General features: G+C 41.8%; 1 protein-coding gene, 1 long non-coding RNA gene and 1 pseudogene across 2 annotated transcripts in view; 2 read left to right on the forward strand and 1 right to left on the reverse strand.

Moving 5' to 3' along the window:
* The window catches only part of Kctd16 (potassium channel tetramerization domain containing 16), a 282724-nt gene extending 269973 nt beyond the window's left edge, over positions 1-12751 (reverse strand). Inside the window, exon 1 of the mRNA XM_034518713.2 lies at positions 11920-12751. Coding sequence (XP_034374604.1) covers positions 11920-12751 — 832 coding nt within the window. The remainder of the gene's footprint in view (positions 1-11919) is intronic.
* Positions 12697-21677, forward strand: part of LOC117720227 (uncharacterized) — a 35045-nt gene continuing 26064 nt past the window's right edge. Inside the window, exon 1 of the long non-coding RNA XR_013103749.1 lies at positions 12697-12833. This is a non-coding gene — a long non-coding RNA (uncharacterized LOC117720227). The remainder of the gene's footprint in view (positions 12834-21677) is intronic.
* On the forward strand, positions 17597-21361 carry LOC143434329 (zinc finger protein 48-like; annotated as a pseudogene).

Here is a 21677-nt window from a genome sequence, read left to right on the forward strand (position 1 = left end):
CAGCCAGAAAGCTCTGAATCTGTAAATTCTGTTGGTCCCCTGCTGTCTGTCCTAGTTTGCTTTTTGTTATTGTGATAAAACACTGATCAAAATCAACTTGAACCAAAGGATGGCTTGCAGATTGTAGTCCATCATAAAGCGAAGCCAGAGCAGGAGCTCGAAGCAGGAACTTGGAGGTAGGAACTGAAGCAAAGGTCATGAAGGAACATATGGCTGGTTTATTTGCCTCAGAGTGGTATCACCTATAGTGGGATGAGCTTTTCTACGTCAGTCATAAATCAAGAAAACAACCCAGAGACTTGCATAAAGACCAGCGAGACAGAAGTACTTTTCACAGCTAAGGCTTCTGCTTCCAGGTGACTCTATCTGTGTCAAGTTGACGAAAATTCACGAGTACATTCCCCAAGAATGACAGATACACTTCAAGTTCACACCCAATATTATGGCTTACAGGCGTTGACAGGAGGCCCATACTCATATCTTCTCTATGCATGTATGATCATTACTCAGATAAATGAAAGAAACAAAGGGTACTCTACATTTTGACTATACGTTATTCAAGCTTAAATAACAAAAGCACTAGTGTTATGGTTCTATCAAAGATTATTTGCCTATTTCTGACAACTGATGTTTAAATGCTTTTTCACTTTCAAAAATTTAATTTGATTTAATCTCTCCTTGGTTGTATCTTCCTGTCTTTGAGACCGTTTTAAATGTTTAGTCAAGCTATGATAAAATCTACCTTAATGATAAACATCTAATCAAGCAACATAATCATTTAACATATGTCATGTTATTGCTAACTCTTTTATGAGACAACTAAAATGGTCCATTGTTCACTGTTTATGTCATACATTTAAGGTCTCTGAAGATTAGAGAGATTAAGTAACCTTTCAAAGTAATTATCTCCACTTTTGCACTCCTGTCCACATACTAAGTCTTCTTCTTCTTCTTCTTCTTCTTCTTCTTCTTCTTCTTCTTCTTCTTCTTCTTCTTCTTCTTCTTCTTCTTCTTCTTCTTTCTCTCTCTCTCTCTCTCTCTCTCTCTCTCTCTCTCTCTCTCTCTCTCTGGGTTTAGGTTCCCTTTTTCTTTTTCTCATTTGTTTGTGTTATGCTAGCCAGATCTATGCCTGCAGGGAGATGGGGAGCACACACACACACACACACACAGAGAGAGAGAGAGAGAGAGAGAGAGAGAGAGAGAGAGAGAGAGAGAGAGAGAGAGAGAAAGAATCTATCAGTGACCTTTACATGAAAAGATTATCTATGATAATTTTACAGAGTGTAGAGAGGTAAGACAGAGAATTTTTGAGGAAGAGGAGGCACAAGTTCAATAAAAGAAACTGTCCAGATCTATACACTGTGGAAAGTCCCCAGGTGGGGGACAGTGCAGATGGCCAAATGCTTTCAGAAGAGATGCAGATGTTGCCAAGGGAGCTGGAAAAATGGGCTATGTGATTGAGCTTGTTCTTCCTTTGAAGCATGAAGTGTGTGCCAATTAGTCCAGAATGAGACTCAGTGGCTATCAGTTTGGCTTCTGCTCAATCATGGGCAAGGTTCTCTCTAATGGGTTCATTTTCCATTCTCTTTGTGAATCTATCATACAAACCAGCAAAGCCTATAAAGAAATTGCAGGGCTCCTAGCTAGTCTGATGGCTTGGGTGTGCCTTCAGTCTCACAGCTCTGCCTTGAGGGATGCTTCCTCACCTCCCTTTAGCTGATGATTGTTCAGGCACAACCTGGCAGGAAGTGATAGGCTGAGGTTTCTTGTGCATAGGTCAAATGCTGCTAGGATATTTAACTATAATAGTGTTGCTATTGCTTGTAGGATACATCCATGACTAAAGGAAATACTGAGTAAAATAGGCAGCAAATTCCATTCACTTTCCATTTACATCTTCTTTCATTAAAAGGCAACATTGCTAATTTATTCACTAAACACATGTCAATTGAACACTTCCTGTGTCCTTACCACTCTGGAACTCATTACTCACTGTAGATGAGTTCTAAATCATATTCATAAGACAAACCAGCAGTCCTTAAAAATTAAATTAATGATAATGACACAGCTCATTTTGAGAGCTTTCATAAAACAGAAACTAGAGATATAAAAAGACAACACTTAAAAATCAATAACTACTTCCATGGTATAACATTTGGACTCCAATTTTGTACGTACATTTTTTACAAGCATAGTTTTCAACAGAAGAGAAAAACAAAAAGTTAAAAGGAATGATATTGGTGCCTGGCATGAGTAAAATCATTACACCATTACACAGCTATCATTGGGGAAAATCCAGTAAAATGAGAACTGACAGGGCTGTTAATGACGTCAAGTTCTTGTAAGCCACATTCGGAAGTTACCTCTCTGACTTAATCAGTCAGCTGATATCTTAATATCAACAAATGCATTAAAGATTTAAGCATTTCCTCTTCTCTAAACATTAACAGTAAAGCAAGTCTAATGTCCTGAAACCCCTAAATTCAGATTAGGAGCCCCTTCTCTATTCTCTTGTATGTTATTTCCCTATCACAGAAAATTGTAATTTCCTCTTTCCTAATCAAGTCTCTCCACAAATCATAACTATCTGTAAATATGTGATTCTCTTCATGAGACCTCTCAGTATTCAAGCAGACTAGCAGAAATATCTGAACCACAATGGGCAGAACATAATCAGTAGGTACTCGTGGTTAAAAGGAAATAAATAGAACTCTCCACAAATGACTGAGGTGAGACTTAAGTCCGACTAATGAAGAAGGGCATTGTAAGAAAAGGCATGTGTGTCAAGACATTTTAGGAAACACTTCGCTACATATTTTTGATGATGTGCCAAGGGTTCAGATGAAGGAAAATTTGAAGTGCCCGTAGATTCCAATCAATGAAATCTGTGGACACTGCTAATCATTTTCTCAGCAGATTGTGGAGAAGTACTAGAAACTCATTAGCATGAAGAGTCCATGACTCAGAATCAAGATGCTTTGCATACTGAATTCATATTCTCTACCCACCTCAAGCAGATAGCCCTATGAAGTGACTCGTTATACAAGATGAATCCTTACAAAGTAGGAATCGGTAAGGACCTTACAAACACACACAGTAAGTATTTTATTACTTTAAACTCTAAAAGCAGAACTAAAGCTGTGGAGAGCGCTAGAGAATGTCAGTCATTGTCTCTCTATTCTGCACAATGTCCATCAAAACGCATGTCTTAAGTTGTGGAAAGTACTTCAGAATGCTAGTCACTATGTCCTTTCTCCACATGAAAATGTATCAAGAAACAAAAGAGAAATGTTTCTAGTTTATAGGGTATGTTTTTCTTTAAAAAGTCCAAATTAATACCTTCCATTTGTTGCATCCCAATAAAGCTGAATGCTACACAGGTACTGCCTTGTCTAAAGGACGGATTTCAACTAGTTGACTAGAAATCAGTTACATAAAAATTGAGTCCTATGTTCAACCGTGTTGCTGTGTAAATGTTTAGGGGCATACCTACAGAAAAAATAGCTTCAACAAATGCAACTGCATGTTCAATTTATAAGGAAGTGATCCATGATATCTGTCCAGTGCTCAATGTACTTAGTGTTTAAAATCACCTCCTTTTATCTTTGAGGTATTTTCAGAACTCCTCAAATATTTCCCCTGCCTCTGAAACACTCCAGCATACATGAACACCCCTTGTTCTACTATCCTGACCACTGAAAAATTTCTCTGTTCCTCCAGGGTCCCTTTAAAATACTCATTACTGTTATTTGCCCTTAGTTTCCCCTTTGCTTTGTTTAGTTGACAAGCAATGTTGGCCTGGGTAGTTCACAGTTCTCTAAAACACAATATGCATACAGAAGCCTGAAAGTCTTAGGTTTGCCTTCTATTTCCCTAAGTGCAGCCGCTTTATAGTCACACTATATCCTGCTTACTCAGAATGAAAGGTTGCTATGCATTGGGCAGGGAAATGATTATAAGTTTCTGCCTCCAAATAGGGCTGAATAAAAATAGAAAAGTATGAATTACCTCACACGGAGCAGTTTCTGAAGAGGTCACATGGTCACACCCTGATCCACAATATCATTTCCCTGTCATGTCAGAACACACAGCTACATACTATGTAGAATAAAATGTCTTCTTTTGGCTTCTAGAACAATTTCAATGATCCCACTGTCAGTGACCAACTCAATAACCATTTCTTCTCTCACCACAAATAATATTTTCCAGGCTGAGATTGATAAAAGGGGAATTTTAATTCTGTAGAGACTAAATCTATAATTTAGGTTGTACTCTTAATTTTCAGTCCCATAGGCTTTGAAAGCCAAAGGCAGAAATGAAAGGTCACTGTTAACAACTTCTAGTGTGTAATGTAAAAAAAAAACAAAAAACAAAAGACAAAAAAAACCTCTTTACTATATTTTCAGACCCCTTTTCTTTCTTTTTTTAATAAGCACATAATCTTTATTTATCTATATATTAATTAACACTTAGAGATTTTGCATATTCATAGGATACACTGTTCCAGTTAACATGAACTCTTTTGTAGGACTGACCTTTATGCTTATTCTGACTCAACCAAAGCAAGTAGACAGAATTTTCTTCTATCAAGTACACGCCTACATAAGATTCATTTGTACATGCTTAGATCAATAAACTAGATAATGAACTACCAAAAATAAGCAGACACATTACTTAGAGGGAGCCCTGTGACTATTCCCTGCCAGAATTACCTTGGAATTAACAGAGGACTAGGTGTCCGGGTCCTGAGTACTGTCTGGTACCAGGGATTCTCTCCTGTGTGCTGTCTTCCAACCATGTGAGCCTCAGAACCCTATGATTCAATTACTGTTGTTCTCAAATCCTCTTTCCAGGTGTAAAAACTGAGGCTTGGAAAGAATGTAATTTCCGAACAGTTGTATTACCAACAGGAAACAAACAAGGATTTGTACTTGAGCACTATTTTAAGGGCAATGGGTGCTCTTTTCTCCTGCGCCCCAATAGCAAAGCTCTTAAGCATGGTGTAAGGCCATTGCTGACATCAAGGAACATGATCACTGATAAGAATCAAAAGAAATGAATGGCACATATGAGAAGAAGAAGATAAAGAAGACCGGTCTCGTAAGACACTTTGTATTCAGTCCATTTCTTTTCCTATTAGGAATATTTTACCAATTTGGTACACTTTTCTGAATTGTGATTCCCTTCTGGGTTTTTTCTTAAACCCCAGCTCCACCCAGCATCAATTTTCTCCTCCTTTGATGGAGCAACTAAAAGGAACACAGGAGACTTTGTTGCTGGTAAGTGTTCTTCACATTTCCCTGGGGCTGAACTCTTTGGGCAGGTGCTAAGAGTAGAGCCTCTTTCTGTGATATTTCTTGTCTATATGGAAAAGCAGTGCTCAATAAACATAGGAAAATGCCCTTACTAGTTAGTTACTAGTTAGTTACTGAATCATTGATCACACCACTGTTGACCTCCAAATTTTCTTTTAAGAGCTTAATTAACAGTATTCCCAGACAGCAGCGTGCATGGCTCTGGCAGAGTAGCCCAGTGGGCACTTTCCAATTTTTTTTAAAAATGAGATTTACAGAGTACCTGCTTGAGTGTTGGTACCAGGTGTTATGATGAACCTAATGTTTATATTTCTATTATTACAAAGTTGTGAGATGGAGAGACAGATAAATAAGCAAGAATAACACATTACAATTGGTACTATGATAGAAGAAACTAGAGCCCTGGAAGGCAAGCAAGCATAAGGCGTGTCTTAGTTAACAGCAGACCAACAAAGACATCTAACGTTTGACTTCTTGTTAAGATATGACGCAGGAGGAGGCAGAGTTCTAGGCAGAGAGAGTGTCATATGCAAAAATAAAGAATCAGATATTTTTAAAATCCAGGAGCTACATAAGATATATTCCAGTGATCTTGAAATCCACAGGCAAGATGGGACAATAGAGACTAGAGAGGGAAGTGGAGGTTATTTCAAAAGTACAAGGTACTGATGCATAGTACAGACTCACTTAACCCTTTGAGCAAGCACTTCGTGGTAAAGAAAATTTAAAGTGGAAAAGTGCTGTGGTCAGACTCATGTTTTCAAAATCTCACCATGGCTGCAACACAGACACTACATACAAAAGGAACTATCATGGGGAGGACCATTTAATTGTCTTGTTAGATGTCTAGAAAGGCAACACTGGTAACCCAAACAGGGGTACCATCTATGGTTTTCAGCATTTATGGAAGGGATTTTGTGAAAAGGAGAAGAAAGAGGACTTCCATTAGATTAGAGAGGTTCATTGTGGAGAATGAAGGCTGAGATGAGTTCCATGTTTATTGTTCATCAAGACCTGGATGAATCTAAGATCCCATTTACTGAGACTGAGAAACACATAGGAAGAAGAGTTGAAAACTGATGATGAATTCAGTGAAGCTAAACCATAGCTGAAAGAATCCATGGAATACTCAAATGTAAAATTAGAGTGGGTAGAAGGTGACTTTTCCTACCTCAGAAGTCACACTCACAGTCACCAAGACCCAGTGCACATCTTGGAAAATGCAGTGCACCTTTAAAGGTATTCTGGTTGAAAGATGACCAAAACCATTGACTACTAGATGTCTCCAGCATGACTGGAAGGAAAAGTACATTGTCCCTTGTAATGATGACTTTGATGTAGCAATGGATTTAGAAAATGGGGAGAGAGTAGCTTCCATTGCTATCTATTCATATAATGAATACAAAAGCTAACAATCAAAAGACACCCTTACTTTCATTAACATGTATCATTTTAGTCCTCCTATACAAATGAAAACTGTACTTACCATAAATAATGAAGAAGACTGGCCAGAAGCACTGAAACTGAACTGACTGACTCCAGCGCCTACATCTAACAAGTTAGTAGTGCCTCACCAATTGATGCACAAAAGTTAATAAAGTGTTATTAAATTATAAAACAGTATAAGCAAATGCATCAACCAAACATAATGGATGCTCCTTATATGGAAACTGATTCACACAGAATAGATAATATGGGAGAAAAATCTGGAAAACTTGAACACGGACTAGATATTTGATAACAAAGATACTGATTTGTGTGTAATAATTACATTGTATATTTCTAAAAAAAAAAAAAAAAAGTAATTGAGTTATCTAAATGTTCGCTAAAGTACCTGTGGATGAATCACAAGACTAGTATCTGGGATTTATCCCAAAGCTATCTAGAACAGACAGAAGGTAAGGTAAAGAAGAACAGAGATGAAGGACCCTTATCCATAATGACAGCTGCGACCATGAAGAGATGGGCGTTGGTAAGACTAAAGCTTCTCATACACTGCCTCTCCATTTGTTTACACTGGAATTATTTCTACACCAAAAAATGTTTAAAACTACTCACAAACTATGAAATTTAAGAAAAGCCAGAGTGAAGACCAAAGAAGAAAAGCAATCGTTGAGTAGTGAAGCAGAGTTTGTCTCAGTTTTAGAAGAGTTTCCAGAAATGTAAGCGTGCAATTACTGAGGAGCCTGTCCTCTCCATGTTTTCTGTTTGGACATGGCTGGAGGTGCTCTGTGTTTTAGTATGCTCTCAGCTCTCTCCATTTCTAGTTTATTTGACAGGACCTAAATCTCACTAGACTGTCAGTAATACCTGCTCTTCTCTTTCCAGTGAGACATGTACTTTTACCTTTTCAGGACACTTGGAAGCAATGTTAAAGACATGTCTTCTTCCCTTTCTTCTCACACACTGACATTTTTGCTGCTGCTGAATGCATTCAATAATGTCATAGTCCCAGGAATAATCTATTTTAATCACCTCCCACAAGGGAGTGAACTCAGGTAGCAGATCTCATTTGGTGTAGAAGTGAAACAGTATAAAAGCACGTTACTTACATGCTTATTTCACTGTCAGAGGGAGCCCAGTACTAAGCACACAACATCTTAAAGGAATAAAAAGAAACTGATGACATCCCTTCTACACTTTGCCCTCCAATATCTGCCTGTCATTGATTGGATCCACAAAGACTCCATCACAAACCCTAGGACCTGAATAAATTGTGATTTGCTTTTAATTACAAGCTAAGTAACCTGGAGTCTTAAGAACATTACTTTCAGGGTAAAAGGCTGCCTGATATACAATGATTGAAATTTCTTTCATGTTCAGATACTTGTGGGAAAAGTAATACCATAGCTTGAGAGCATTCTATATATTATAACAGTATAGATGTTTTCCTGACAACAAATTTTAGTTCTAGCATGGAGAGACAAGACTCAACATCTGAAAGAGCTTCAACAAGAAGACAAAAACCACCTATGTTGCAAGGGCAGAAAAAATAGTTTCAGAAAGAGGAGACATAGAGAGAAAATCTGCTTTGCTCTGATTCATTTGAATGTGCCAACACTATGTCTCTGTGAATAAAAACTGAAGTTATCCCTGGCACCTGCTAGGTAATCAAAATAAAAGGAGTTGCCATCATTTAGAGGTAGATAGGCTTCCTCTTGTTTGCCTCTACGAGCACACCCTTCATTTGAAGGTTTGTAGTCAAAGTTGCAGGAAATATCCACAGCAGCTACAAACACTTCATCTTAGTGTTTGGTCCAAATTGAATTCTAAATGGGAAATATTTGTATGATCTACTTTTGGACAAGATCTTTTCTTAAGCAACAAGCATAATGTATGTATGTATGTATGTATGTATGTATTCAAAAAAGTTGAGACTTTTGTGGATGTGATCCTTTAAATTTAAGGATATAAAAGGAAAAGAATAAAAATTAAAACACACTCCCATGTGCGGTTATCTAGGCAAGAGATGGTGAATTGGTAAACATATGTAAAATTCAAAATGCTTAAAATATATACGTTCTCAAAGCACTATGTTGTGAACTTGTCTGTACTTATAGACATGCTGTTTTATGTTTTCATAACCACCAGAAGCAAGTGCTTTCAAAAACCACCATGCTTTCAGACATACACCTGAAGTTAACTTTGAGGCTTAGAAAACATGTGTGACATCTTCCTACCCTCCCTTGAACAAAGCCCTAGATAGCCAGTGCTCCTTTCTTTCAGTGCACATGTAATTTTATTAGATTAAGGCCCCTCGTTGCCAAATTACTAACACTTTATTTAAAGCTGAGCCAGGGAGCACTGCCAGCTATTTATGGTACTGCCTTTTATGGGATGCTTGAAACAACAAAGTGGTAGGACTTAGCTGATGGGTGAAAAGACACTTTTCCATTGTTCTCAGAAAGCAAAGAACATGTCTAAAATATTTTGTGAGTCAATTCTATGACAGATACTTCTTTTTTATGTCCCAATCATACTCAGAATTTAGTGACTGAGCAAGACACTTCTTCTATCCCTTTTAAGCACTTGAAGATATTAGGTAAGTAGATATATACATATACATATACATATACATATACATATACATATACATATACATATACATATACATATACATATACATATACATATACATATTACTCAGAATTTTGAGAACTGAGCTAACCATCAGTTCTAGACCCTTATGAAAGATTAAAGTAGGCAAGAATGTAATTCATCTAATCTCTTGATGGATGGAATTTTCCACTTGCAAGACTTGAGTGAAAAATAGGCAAATGGGGAAATGGGCGGGGAAGAGTCTTCATTCTCCATGGCTGTCAACCATTGAGAGCAATGCACTAGTTCTTTATGCTCATCTTTTAATATGATTTGGGTTCAGACTATGTGATTTTGCATGATTCCCAAGATACTAAAAATTTGGATACGTAGAGTTAATTCCTTGCATCTAAAGGATGTGTGTGTGTGTGTGTGTGTGTGTGTGTGTGTGTGTGTGAACTTACTACTACTAAGTACTAAGTTCAGAAAGAAAATGAGTTCCTCTGAGTATAGCATTTTTGCATGCAGTCAACTCCCTACTCTAGAGCATTTCCCATGGTTTCGGCCCATTAAGCGGAGCACAACAGCTTGATGAATTGATGCTTATATAGGCACAGTTGGCAGCTTCTAATTAAATAATTATGGCTAAGCAGCTGCACGGAAGCTGTTATACACCCTAGAAAGCCAGCTGTCAATTTTATTGGTCCTAAGACAGAGGAAGAGTTAATATGTAGCTCTGGATGTGGGGTACAAAAGGGAAGTCTATGCTTTGCAAAGTACATAGTTGGTATGAAGCTCCTGTGCATTTTGTGCTAGCCTAGCCAGAGAGATGTGAAGAGCAAACTGCTCCTCAACAACCCAACAAGAGAAGCAGCAATTATATGACCAGCTGATTGGGACATTTCCAGAGCATTCTAAAGAGAACATAGTGTCAGATGGATAAGCCTTTGATGAACACGGAATTGCCATCGACCTAGATATTAAATGCATCACATCAATTAGGTGGGTAATTGAGTAAAAGTCAAGTGTGCAAAGATACAGTTGAACTAAAGCACATTTCCCTTAAAACTTTGAAGAAGGTATATGCTCTACCAGACCTCAGAAATTCCCAGCTCCTCACAGAGGATTTAAAATCTAGAATCTCTTCTTTGTATGCTTGGGAATTTTGCCCAGCAGAAGAAAGCAGTATTTGATGATTAAGCTCTGGCCTAAAGGAAGGTGGTTACAATAACCACAATTGGGGCCAAATAATGTTTGCTATTCCATACACACCAGTAAGGTCTCTGGACAGGTTTAACTTTTTCTTCATGGGCCTTCTTATCTGTGAAATGCATACATATCCTCACATGTGAGCAGATCTATCATCACCCAGTTTGGAGAGACTCTGCTACTCATTGTCTTCTCTACCTGCACCAACTCCACATGGAGACCCACAACTATAGGCAAAAGCCTGGTCCAAGAAACTCAGTCTTCCCTTTATGTTTAAACAAATGTAGACATCTTAATCCTGAGTTCTGAAGTTGCTTTAAAACCAGCAGAAGGGAATGGAATGCTAAGCCAGAGAATATGGTCCTTGTCAAATGAACTCAATACCCAAGCCCAAATCTGATTTACTCTTCTTCTTCCAAAGCCCGATGGCTTGTATTTTAGAATGCCCTTCCATAAAACAAAGCTGACCACACCATAACTTTTCATTTAAGCCAAAGAACAGCCTTGGAGACACCTACTTGAGGTCTCTGGTAATTCTTCACATACACAGATTGAATGAATGAATATGTATATATATATATATATATATATATATATATATATATATATATATATATATATATATCTTCTGTCACCTCAGCATCTGAGGTGTTTGCATGTGATTGACAATTCTCTGGGATCTAGTTCCCTTTAGATGGATCTTAAACAAAGTTTATCTTAATTAAGCCTGCAATGCAACTCCAATCTCAGTTAAAAAAAAAATGTTAAAAAGCCAAACAACAGATTTGCAGGGCCCATAAAAGTACATTTCAGACCTGGGGGAAGCAGGGTGCTTTTCAGCAGTCTGCACTGCCATCTAGCCAAGACCACATCACTCTGTACAATGTCCATTTGTGTTCTGAAAGCCACTAATGAAAGCAAGCCTGCAGCAATCAGTTTAACAGACCCCCAAGAGTTTAGCTGAAAGGATTGGCCGTAGTCCATCCATTCTGACTCTGCAAAAAACTCCAAACCCTGTGAACCAACAGCAACCCCACTTTCACAAATCACTACGCAGGAAAAAGTCACATATACTTGCTTATAAACTATTCCAACATCATTGGTCTCTTCTGATTTTTATAATCTCTGATTATCCCGTGACCTCATTGGAAAAAAACAGAAGATTCCTCCGGGATAAAAGAATCTGAAATAAGGCTCTGAAAGAACAGAACTGACTGAAGCATCTAGTGCTCTACCTATAGTTTAGCATAAGTGCCATCCCAAACCAGGATCATGAGATGCTAACAAAACACTAGACCATACACATCTATGAAGAGAACTAGTACATGCAAAAATAAACACAAGCCTTCCTACTTACGATAGAAGACATATTCAGTATAGCTCGACCAGATCTTGTCTTCTGTATACTGGTTGACAAAAGATGCTGTAACCGAGGAGTTACAGGCCACCATGTGGAATCCACACTCTGACAACATATCAAAAGCTCTTTCCAGATGTTTGAACTTGAGATAAAACCTGGAGGTGTATCTTTCTGGAGCTCGGTCGGGGTCTCTACTTTCATTCAAAGTTTCTCCAAAGACTTCCTTTGCCAAGGAAATCCTTCCGCAAACCAAAATCCGGGGAACTCTCCGAAACTTGGCATCTGCTTGCCCCTCTCTGCCCAAGGTACAGGATCCCCTGTAACCCACAGTAATAAAACCCCACTTGCGGTCATGAGGAAGCAGCGAAGAGGGGGGGCAGATTCTCGTGTCGCTTCCTTGGGAGGCATCTTCGAAGTCACTGTGGCAGAACTCATCCGGGCTTTGCTTGACTTCCTCGGGGGCCAGGAGTTTGACGAGGTCAGGTAGCTGGAAATACTCTGCTTCTCTTTTCAGCCTTCCCCTTTCTGGAAAGTGATCAGGCAGGACCACCTGCCTGTCCCTGAGATAGTCCAGAATATAACGGAACAGGAAGCCATCTCTGTCAATGAAAAACCGTCCCTTGGAGTCCTTGGCTAGATCGTTAGCAGTGTCTCTCTTTGGGGAAAACATTTTCCACAGGAGAGAATGGGGGATGCTTATTAATGTAGAATGACGAGTAAAGTAAACCTGGCCCCCAACATTCAGCTCTATGACTTCAGGGAAGGAGTTGGGAACAGCAGCCCCTTGGTCCCGAGGATAATAACGGCTACAGTTCCCACTCAGAGCCATTGTCCCTTCCTTCTGCAGCTTCCTGGAATTAAAGGTGCACTCCAAGGGAGTTACAGCCCTAGACTTTGCATCCACTCGTAAGGTAAGGAAAAGGTGTTTTTTTTTTTTTTTTTTTCCTCCTCTTACCCTGGTTTTGTTTTGTTTTTTATTCTCCCAACAAAGCAAATTTTAGGAGAGTCCACAGGTGAAGTAATGCTGGTTGAGAAGTTTAAAGCTGGCTCGTAGCAAGCTCTTACTTCACAGAATGTAATAATCAGCTTGTCTACATTCAATCTTCCATTAGACTCGGTAGGCAAGAAAGCCAAATGCCCAGGTACGCAGAGATCTGTCTAAAGAGAAAAGAGAAAAATTATTTTCTCAGACCCAGAATGAGTCAGAAAAGGAGAGACCTCTGGGGGGGGGGGTTGCAAAATGACAGGGAAGAGAGAAGATTCTTTTTACATAAGCAGCCTGCATCTACTGACTTTAATCACTCCTTAACTGAGTGAGTTCTTTCCTAGGGGTGTATTGAGTCTTTAAGTTTATCCATATGCCACTGTCTCCAGCAACTGCTGTTCAAATCGATCCTGTTTGCAAATCTGATGTGAAAGGCACATGCAATTTTCAACTTCCAAAGAGACCCGTTTTTTTAAGCAGGACAGAGAAAGCAATGAGTCTCTGCGCTTACCTTAGCGAGTCCTGGAGACTCAGTTCTTGAGAAGAAATAACCTCTTCCAGAGCAATCAGAAATCACATCCACACTGAGCCTGGACGTCTTGTCAAATCCCAAACAGGTAAAGGACAGAGGTATCGATGAAAAGTGTCAAGAGAGATGTGCTCTCTAAAAACAAGGACTGCACACTTAAGCGCTAGTAGGTGTACGTTTCTATGTGTGTATGGATGTGTGTATGGATTCACTTCCAATCTCAAGTTAAATCAGATCGGGGGAAAAAAGTTGAACTGAGAGAAGGATGCTTAGTCGAAGAAGTGGAGCGGAGGAAAAAAATATATTCAACCAAAGCGTCCGTAGGAAAAAAAGAAAAGTCGAAATCCAAACCTTATAGAACAGATCCTTTGCACCTGAAAGAGTTGCAAGAGGTACCTGGACTTAGAGGCATTCAGACAGCCCAGAGGCAAGGAGACAGACAGATGCGCCCCCCAGGATCGCAGCAGCCACCCCACCTGCCGGCAAGGGCAAAGGGACGCCCATGTCCCCTCCAGGTGGGAAAGAAAAGCAGCCAAGCCGCGAGGAGATGCCTGCGGGGCTTGGGCTCCGAAGCTGGGAGGTCCCACGGTGCCAGGAGCAGTTCGGATGCTGTTGTGTGAGCAGTGCAGGCAAGAAACATCCAGGGAAATGACTATTACATCATCTTAAAGGAATAGGGCTTGGAGAGAGCGGAGGCAGCTCGGAGTCACGTCCTCGGCGATGACAGGTTGCCAACACTGACAGGGACGTGTGGTGGGCACGGGCACGGGACCAGAGGCGCCGACTGCTGACACAGGGCGGGGACATTGCACTGCACAGGGGCCCCCAGCCTCTGGTCTGGAGTTTGCACAAGCAGCCTCTCTGCTCTATCTTCCTTGGTTGTACCTCCACCGCAACCCCCCTCCCCCCCACCCATCAATTACCCTCCATTCTGGCTGTGATTTTCATTTGAAAAACCTCTGGAGGAACTCTTCAAAAGAGTGACTCTGCAAAAGGGCGCACTTCCCCTTTTAAGCCATTTTCCCTTTAATCTTATGGAATGTTCAAGTTACAAGTGTTTGGATTTTTTTTTTTTTAAATCCTTTGATTACAGTCAAACTCAAATGTGCTTTCCTCTTCATTCCCTCCACCAACACACACACACACACACACACACACACACACACACACACACACACACACACACACGGGAACAGGATTGAGAACGCTCTCTAAAAATTCAACTATCCATAAAAAGCTAGGAGTTTTAGCAGTAAGTCACTATCTCTTGACTCACCTGAAAGAAGCTGCCACTTGCAACCTGTTCGGAGGCTGCCTCCTTACTGAGACACTCTTGAATGTGCCTGCCCATCCCAACCCATCCCAAGAGTACTCCTGAGGAAGACACGCCTGCTAAGAAAGGTTTTACTCCTGTCCCAGCGGGCTCCGTTAAGTGCATCATTAGAGTTTCAAGAAGGCATTTCCAGGGCAACCTAATACACTAACGAAGTGCTTCCAGTTGAGCCTGCCAGTCAATAATGGCCCAGCCAGCCGCTTACAGTAACTCTGCCATTTCCCCTAAAAAAAAAAAAAAAAAAAAAAAAAAAAAAAAAAAAAAAAAAAAAAAAAAAAAAAATGCTAACGTCCTGGGCTCACATCTCTGATAAGAACGCACTTATTCATCAATGTATAATATAGGTGAGGCACACACCATCCCAAACAACTTATCATTTAAAAGCTTAAAATCAAAAATGGAGGGGAATTGAGATTTGTTCAATGCCAACGTTTGCCCCATGAATTAGCTTGAAGATCTTTCAAAACAACAGACTGAATTGTGTGTGTGTGTGTGTGTATGTTTAACAATCTTTTCTTTCAATAACCATTGGGTTACTGAACACATTTGGAATATTAGCTCACTCTCAAACACCTGATTATATTTGACTTTTCTGCTTAAAGTAATGCATTAACCTGCTCTCTGGCCTCCAACGCCTTAATTTTAAAGCTGGACCAATTAAGGAAATGTTTATTATGTGATGCGCTTATATCGCCATCTAGTGTCCAAAACTATCAGGACAGTTCGTTATCTGGAAATTTAGCTGAATTACTGTATTGCTTGTTCCTCAACCTAGAACTGACCTTAATACTTGCATGCATTAAAATGGTATAAAAGCAAAAAGGAGGAGGGGGGATGAGACAGGGGCTTTCTAGGAAGGGGAAATAGAGAAAGTGGATGGCATCTGAAATGTAAATAAATAAAATATCCAATTTTTTAAAAAAGAAAAAAATTATCTATTTTTGAGGTTTTATAGTGAACTTAATTTATTTTGCATTCGTTATTCACCATGTCGACAAAGTAAACATTTCATTTCAACTAGGTCAGAGATAAGAGTAGATTTGAGTCTATGCAGACTTAAGTGCTGGTTGGGGTGAATAAGAAAATAAGTGTATGCTTGGCTTTTGACTTTTGTTTCTACCGTTCATGGGAGACAGGCTGACCTCCAACTTGTTAAATGTCCAAGGATAACTTTGACTTCCTTATTCTTCTTCCTCTTCTTCCAGAAACTGAGATTACAGCCACTACCACACCTAACTTGAGAGAGAGAGAGAGAGAGAGAGAGAGAGAGAGAGAGAGAGAGAGAGCATGTACCCACATGGTAGTGTGGATGGGCCCTCACATATGGACAGCAAAAATTCTACCCCTGAGATACATCCTCATTCTGAGCCTCTGTGCTTTAATTTTTAAAAAGGGATCCGTACACTATGACTATTGCTTCAGAGCTCAGTTGTTAAACTATTCTGTTCATTATGTATTCTAGACTGGGGATAAAGAGAATAGCTGATAAGAAAATAAGAATTTAAAGGCTATTATACATTTTAATGACCAAGTCATTTTACAGGGTTTCTAATATTAACTTAAATTACAAAGCTAAAAGATTCTACAATTTCAAAGGAAAATGTTCTAAATTTATAAAATGAGAGTTCTGTCCTGGTGTGGTGGCACATACCTTTAATCCCAGCACTTGGCAGGCATAATCGGGTGGATCTCTGTGAGTTCAAGGCCAGACTGATGTAAACATTGAGTTCCAGGTTAGCCAGAGCTACATAGTGAGACATTGTCTCAAAATGCCAAAGAGAGGGAGAGAGAAAGAGGAAAGAGAAGAGAGGCAAGGAGAGGGAGGGGGAGAGAAAGAGAGAGAGAGAGAGAGAGAGAGAGAGAGAGAGAGAGAGAGAGAGAGAGAGAGAGAGAAGAGAGAAGAGAGAAGAGAGAAGAGAAAGAGCGAGATCTGCTCATTTATTTTTGTGTCATAGGTTATGATATTTTGGGGCCAATCCTTCACTTGAAAATGATAAACATTATTAATTTATACATATTGATTGTTTTAGGGATGTTCCTATTTTTGCACACTGCATTTTGCTTGTCTCTACGTTCCCACTCGTCTTCTTCACCCTTCCTCTTCCTCCCCTTCCCTGAGTCTCCTTATAATAGCTTTATATTATAATAATACAAAACTTCCTAAAAATAGTTTTTCTACTTTCAGGTCATCTTTTAATTTTTTTTTTTTTTACTTTTTTATTTGCAGTTGCACATATAACAGAGAACATGATACTTTTTTTCCAAGTCTAGCTCATTTCACTTAACATAATGACCTCAAGTTCCATACATTGTCTATCAAATAACACGTTGTTTATCTTTATGGTTCATAAAACTCTAGTAGGGCCTGTGTGTGTGTGTGTGTGTGTGTGTGTGTGTGTGTGTGTGTATCTTTATGGTTCATAAAACTCTAGTAGGGCCTGTGTGTGTGTGTGTGTGTGTGTGTGTGTGTGTGTGTATCTTTATGGTTCATAAAACTCTAGTAGGGCCTGTGTGTGTGTGTGTGTGTGTGTGTGTGTGTGTGTGTGTGTATCTTTATGGTTCATAAAACTCTAGTAGGGCCTGTGTGTGTGTGTGTGTGTGTGTGTGTGTGTGTGTATCTTTATGGTTCATAAAACTCTAATAGGGCCTGTGTGTGTGTGTGTGTGTGTGTGTGTGCGCACGCGTGCGCACTTTTATCCATTCATTTGTTGATAGACACCTAGGCTGATTCCATAACCTAGCTGCTATGAATAGCAGGACAAAGAAAATGGATCTGTTGGTGTCTCCACTGACTTTGCATTAGATTCCACCTGGTGTATGCCCAGAAGTGGTATAGCTGTATCAAATTGCAGGTCTATTTTTAGTTTCATAGGAAACATCCATGTTTTCTGTAATGACTAAATTGATTTCCATTCCCACCAACACTGCATAACTGCTCCTTTTTCTCTACATCCTGGCCAACATGTATTGTTTGTCTGTCAGTCATAACCATGTGACTGGCATGAGAAGGACTATTAGGGTCATCTGGTTTTGGTCATTTGTTGGCCAAGTGTACTTTTCCCTTGAGAAGTGTCTATTCAGACAATTTGTTCATTTGTTGATTGGATTATTTGTTCTTTTGTTGTTATGGGGCTTTGAGTTCTTTATATATTCTTCAGATTAGTCATCTGCCAGATAAATGACTAGCAGAGACTTCTCTCTCATCCTCTAAGCAGGAACAAGGAGTTTCTAACTGATGTTGGAGAGTGGACTAATAACGCCTAGCAAATTAACACGATGTAAAAATTGGCTTTTGACATCTGGACAGAGCCTCTCAGGAAGGATTGGTAGACCTAAAGCTATCCCCCATACTTGGTAGTCCTTATTCCCTCTGTTTTGAGGACACCAGCAAAAAGAAGTGAGATGTAAGAGATAAAAAAGGCTTGAAGGAAGCACAAAATATAGACAGACTTAAGTAGTGCTAAAGTAAGCGCGTATCTTCCTTTAGTAAGGCCGGCTGTTTGGTGCCTCAACAAAAGGCAAGAAGCCAAGCCTAGGCTGCAAGTGTATTCCTGTCCTTTGTGTCAGCAGATCACACTGCTGGTGTTATTATTCTCTCTGGCCGCTCTCCACTGAAACATTGTGGGATGGGACAAGCAGCCCAAAGGCCAAACAACAGATAGCAACAGATTTCTCTTAGAAGAAGAGCAGAGGCCCTGGACGTGGGCCGAGCCCCCTCCCGGCGTGGCGTGGAGCCCGTACCCGAGCCGCTGGCTGCTGGGTCCCTGTTGTACCGTGGGGAACAGGGTGGCGGGTGCCCTGGGAGTCACCGGGGCCTCGTCCCAGTCGTAGGCCTACAATGCAGCGCGAGACACAGCCCTGGGGCGCTGAGATTCACGTTGCAGCGGACTTGGAGTGGCTGAGAGCCATCGGTACAGGTGAGGGCAGCGATCCGCACAACTCTGGCAGTTCTAGGGACTGAGAATATGGAGGTTTTTCCGGTGGATGAGTTTGAACATACACCACAGGAGAGGGATGGCCCAGAGTTCAAGGAAGAGGAACAGTTAGCCCCAGGTCATGAAGTTGGAAATGCTTCTCTCAAACCCGAAGACATTCAGAGCTGGGATGACCTATGGGTCCGCAGAGAGGGGCTTGGAAAGCATCAGCCGGGTCCTGGGAGAACCCCGGTGGAGACAGGGTAGTAATGGCCGAGCTGCAGTGTGCCGTGAGTGTGGCAAGAGCTTCAGGCAGCTGTCCGATTTGGTGAAACACCAGAGGACTCACACAGAGGAGAAGCCCTACAAGTGTGGTGTCTGTGGCAAGGGCTTTGGGGATAGCTCAGTCCGAATCAGACATCAAAGAACTCACACTGGCGAGAAGCCCTATGGGTCCTGCCACCACCAGCCCCAGGTCCTCCCAAGATGCCTCTATCTCGGATTCCTGCCGGTGAACGCCCCACTATCTGTGGTGAATGTGGCTAGACCTTCCGGCAGAGCTTTGACCTGGTAAAACACCAGCACACACACACAGGGGAGAAGCCCTACAAGTGTGGCATCTGTAGCAAGGGCTTTGGGGACAGTTCTGCCCGAATAAAGCACCAGCGGACACACAGAGGGAATCAACTCCCTCGGCCTGTGGTTCCCTCGGCAGCCATCTCAGGCAGCTCCCACAGCTACACACAGACCTAAGGCCCAGGACAAGCCATATATCTGCACTGACTGTGGCAAAAGGTTTGTGCTCAGCTGCAGCCACCAACGTAGTCACTTAGGACCCAAACCCTCCGGTTGTGATGTCTGTGGAAAGGAGTTTGCACGGGCTCTGACCTGGTGAAGCATCTGTGGGTACACACAGGTGAGAAGCCCTACCTGTGCCCCAAGTGTAGGAAGGGCTTTGCCAGTAGCTCTGCCAGGTGAAGCCCCTCCGCACCCAGTGGCCAGAGGCCTCACGCCTGCCCAGAATGTGACCACCGTAGCTTTAGCCTCGACTCTGCTCTTCTCCAGCACCGCCTCACTCACGTGGAGCCTCAGGACTTCAGTTTCTCAGCCTACCCTGTAATTCCAGTCATCCCCAGCCCACCTCCACCTCCTCCTGGCACCAGCCCCTCACTGACACCTCGAAGCCCTTCACATTCCAGTGATGGGCCTTTTGGCCTACCTGGCTTGGAACCAGAGCCCGGGGCCGCAGGCTGGGGAGCCACCACCACCACTAGCAGGTGACAAGCCCCACAAGTGTCCGAGTGTGGCAAAGGTTTCCACCGAAGCTCGGATCTGGTGAAACACCATCGTGTGCTCACAGGGGAGAAACCCTACCTCTGTCCCGAGTGTGGCAAGGGTTTTGCTGACAGTTCTGCCCGAGTCAAGCACCTCCGCACCCACCAGGGCGAATGCACTAGACCACCACCACCATCTACTCTCCTGCGGCCCCATAATCCACCTGGTTTTGTACCCATAGTTCCTCAGTCTCGGGTGCGGGGCCAGCCCTCTGGACTCAGCCAGCTTCATGTGTGTGGCTTCTGTGGGAAAGAGTTACCAGGGAGCTCAAATTTAGTCAAACACAGGCGTACACATACCGGAGAGAAGCCATACACATGTGCAGAGTGTGGCAAGGGCTTCGGTGATAGCTCTGCTCCTATAAAGCACCAGCGTGGGCATCTGGCCTTAAGGCCCTTTGGGGTAGGGGATGGTTGGCCCAGGTCCCTTCAGGAGGAGTCACCAGCTGGAATGGAGTGATGGGGAGTCTAGGAAGGGTCGAAGCCCAGGGCACCGGAGGGAGGGTGTCTGCTGCTGAAGGCAGAGAAGAGCCTGGGAAATCGTGGGAGGGACGAGGAGGATGACAATAGCTAGACACAGAGATCAGAGGCTGTACATAACCTTCATGCTCAGGAAACTGTCTTGGTTAGGTGTTGGGACCTCCCCAGTGTGAGCTGTTTTGCAGCTTCTAGAACACTGCTAGCACAGGTTAGGCCCTCGATAGTTGTAAAATTGATAAGCTGGACTCAGTTCTAAAATCCTACTGCCTCCCGTTAAGAACACGCCCCTCAGCTGGACACAGTTATGTCCAGCCTTTAGCTCCAGCACTCAGGAGGCGAAGGCAGGCAGATCTCTTGAATCCATGGCCAGACTGATCTACACAGACAGTTCTAGGTCAGCCAGAACTCCGTGGTGAAACAAAACAACGAAAAAACCTTCCTTGATCCTTTCAACCTTAGAATGGGAGAGCAGAGTGTTGGAATTTTAGGTGTCAAGACAAGGCAGGGCATCTTGACCACCCCTGAGGGTGAAGTATTGCTGTGGAGAAGGCAGTTTCCCCTCTGCCTGTAGGTCACTGGGCATAGTTTTATCCAAGAAGGGCACTTTGGGAAAGAACTCACATCGGTATGCGTTTGAGGGTCCTTCCCAGTCAGAGCCCGAGACACTGGTGAACTAGAAGAGCAGCAGGAGCACTCAGAGCTTCCAGTCCGGATGCATAGCCTAGGTCATCGTGGGCATCCGCAAAGACCAGCCTGCTGAGCAAGGGCAGGGCCAGTGCAGGCCAGAGAAGCTTCAAGTTTCCACAGCTAAGTGTCTGTCTGTCTCCTTATTAATAAATTGTCCCTTGCCTGAAAAAAAAAAAAAAAGAAGAAGAAGAAGAGCAGGAAGATTGTTTCATCCTGCTCTTTGTGGTATTCAGGCATGTAGCACAGCAAAACACTCATTATGTAATATTTTGAAAAAATGTTCTTAGTCTGTATCTCGTTCCCTACATTTCTGTACCCCCCCCCCATAGCCAACCTGTTGAAGGTATATTCGTAAAGGGACCGCTCTAATGTGGGAATAATCACTTCCTACACATTAAGTTTGCTCTCCCGTCCAGCAGAGAGAGCTTTTATGCTGCCTTTGCTCTCAGAAATTGACCTTACGACCCACTCCTGCTAAGGTGCTGCTAAGGTG

This window comes from Arvicanthis niloticus, chromosome 14, assembly GCF_011762505.2.
Source record: "Arvicanthis niloticus isolate mArvNil1 chromosome 14, mArvNil1.pat.X, whole genome shotgun sequence".
Classification (NCBI taxonomy): Eukaryota; Metazoa; Chordata; class Mammalia; order Rodentia; family Muridae; genus Arvicanthis; species Arvicanthis niloticus.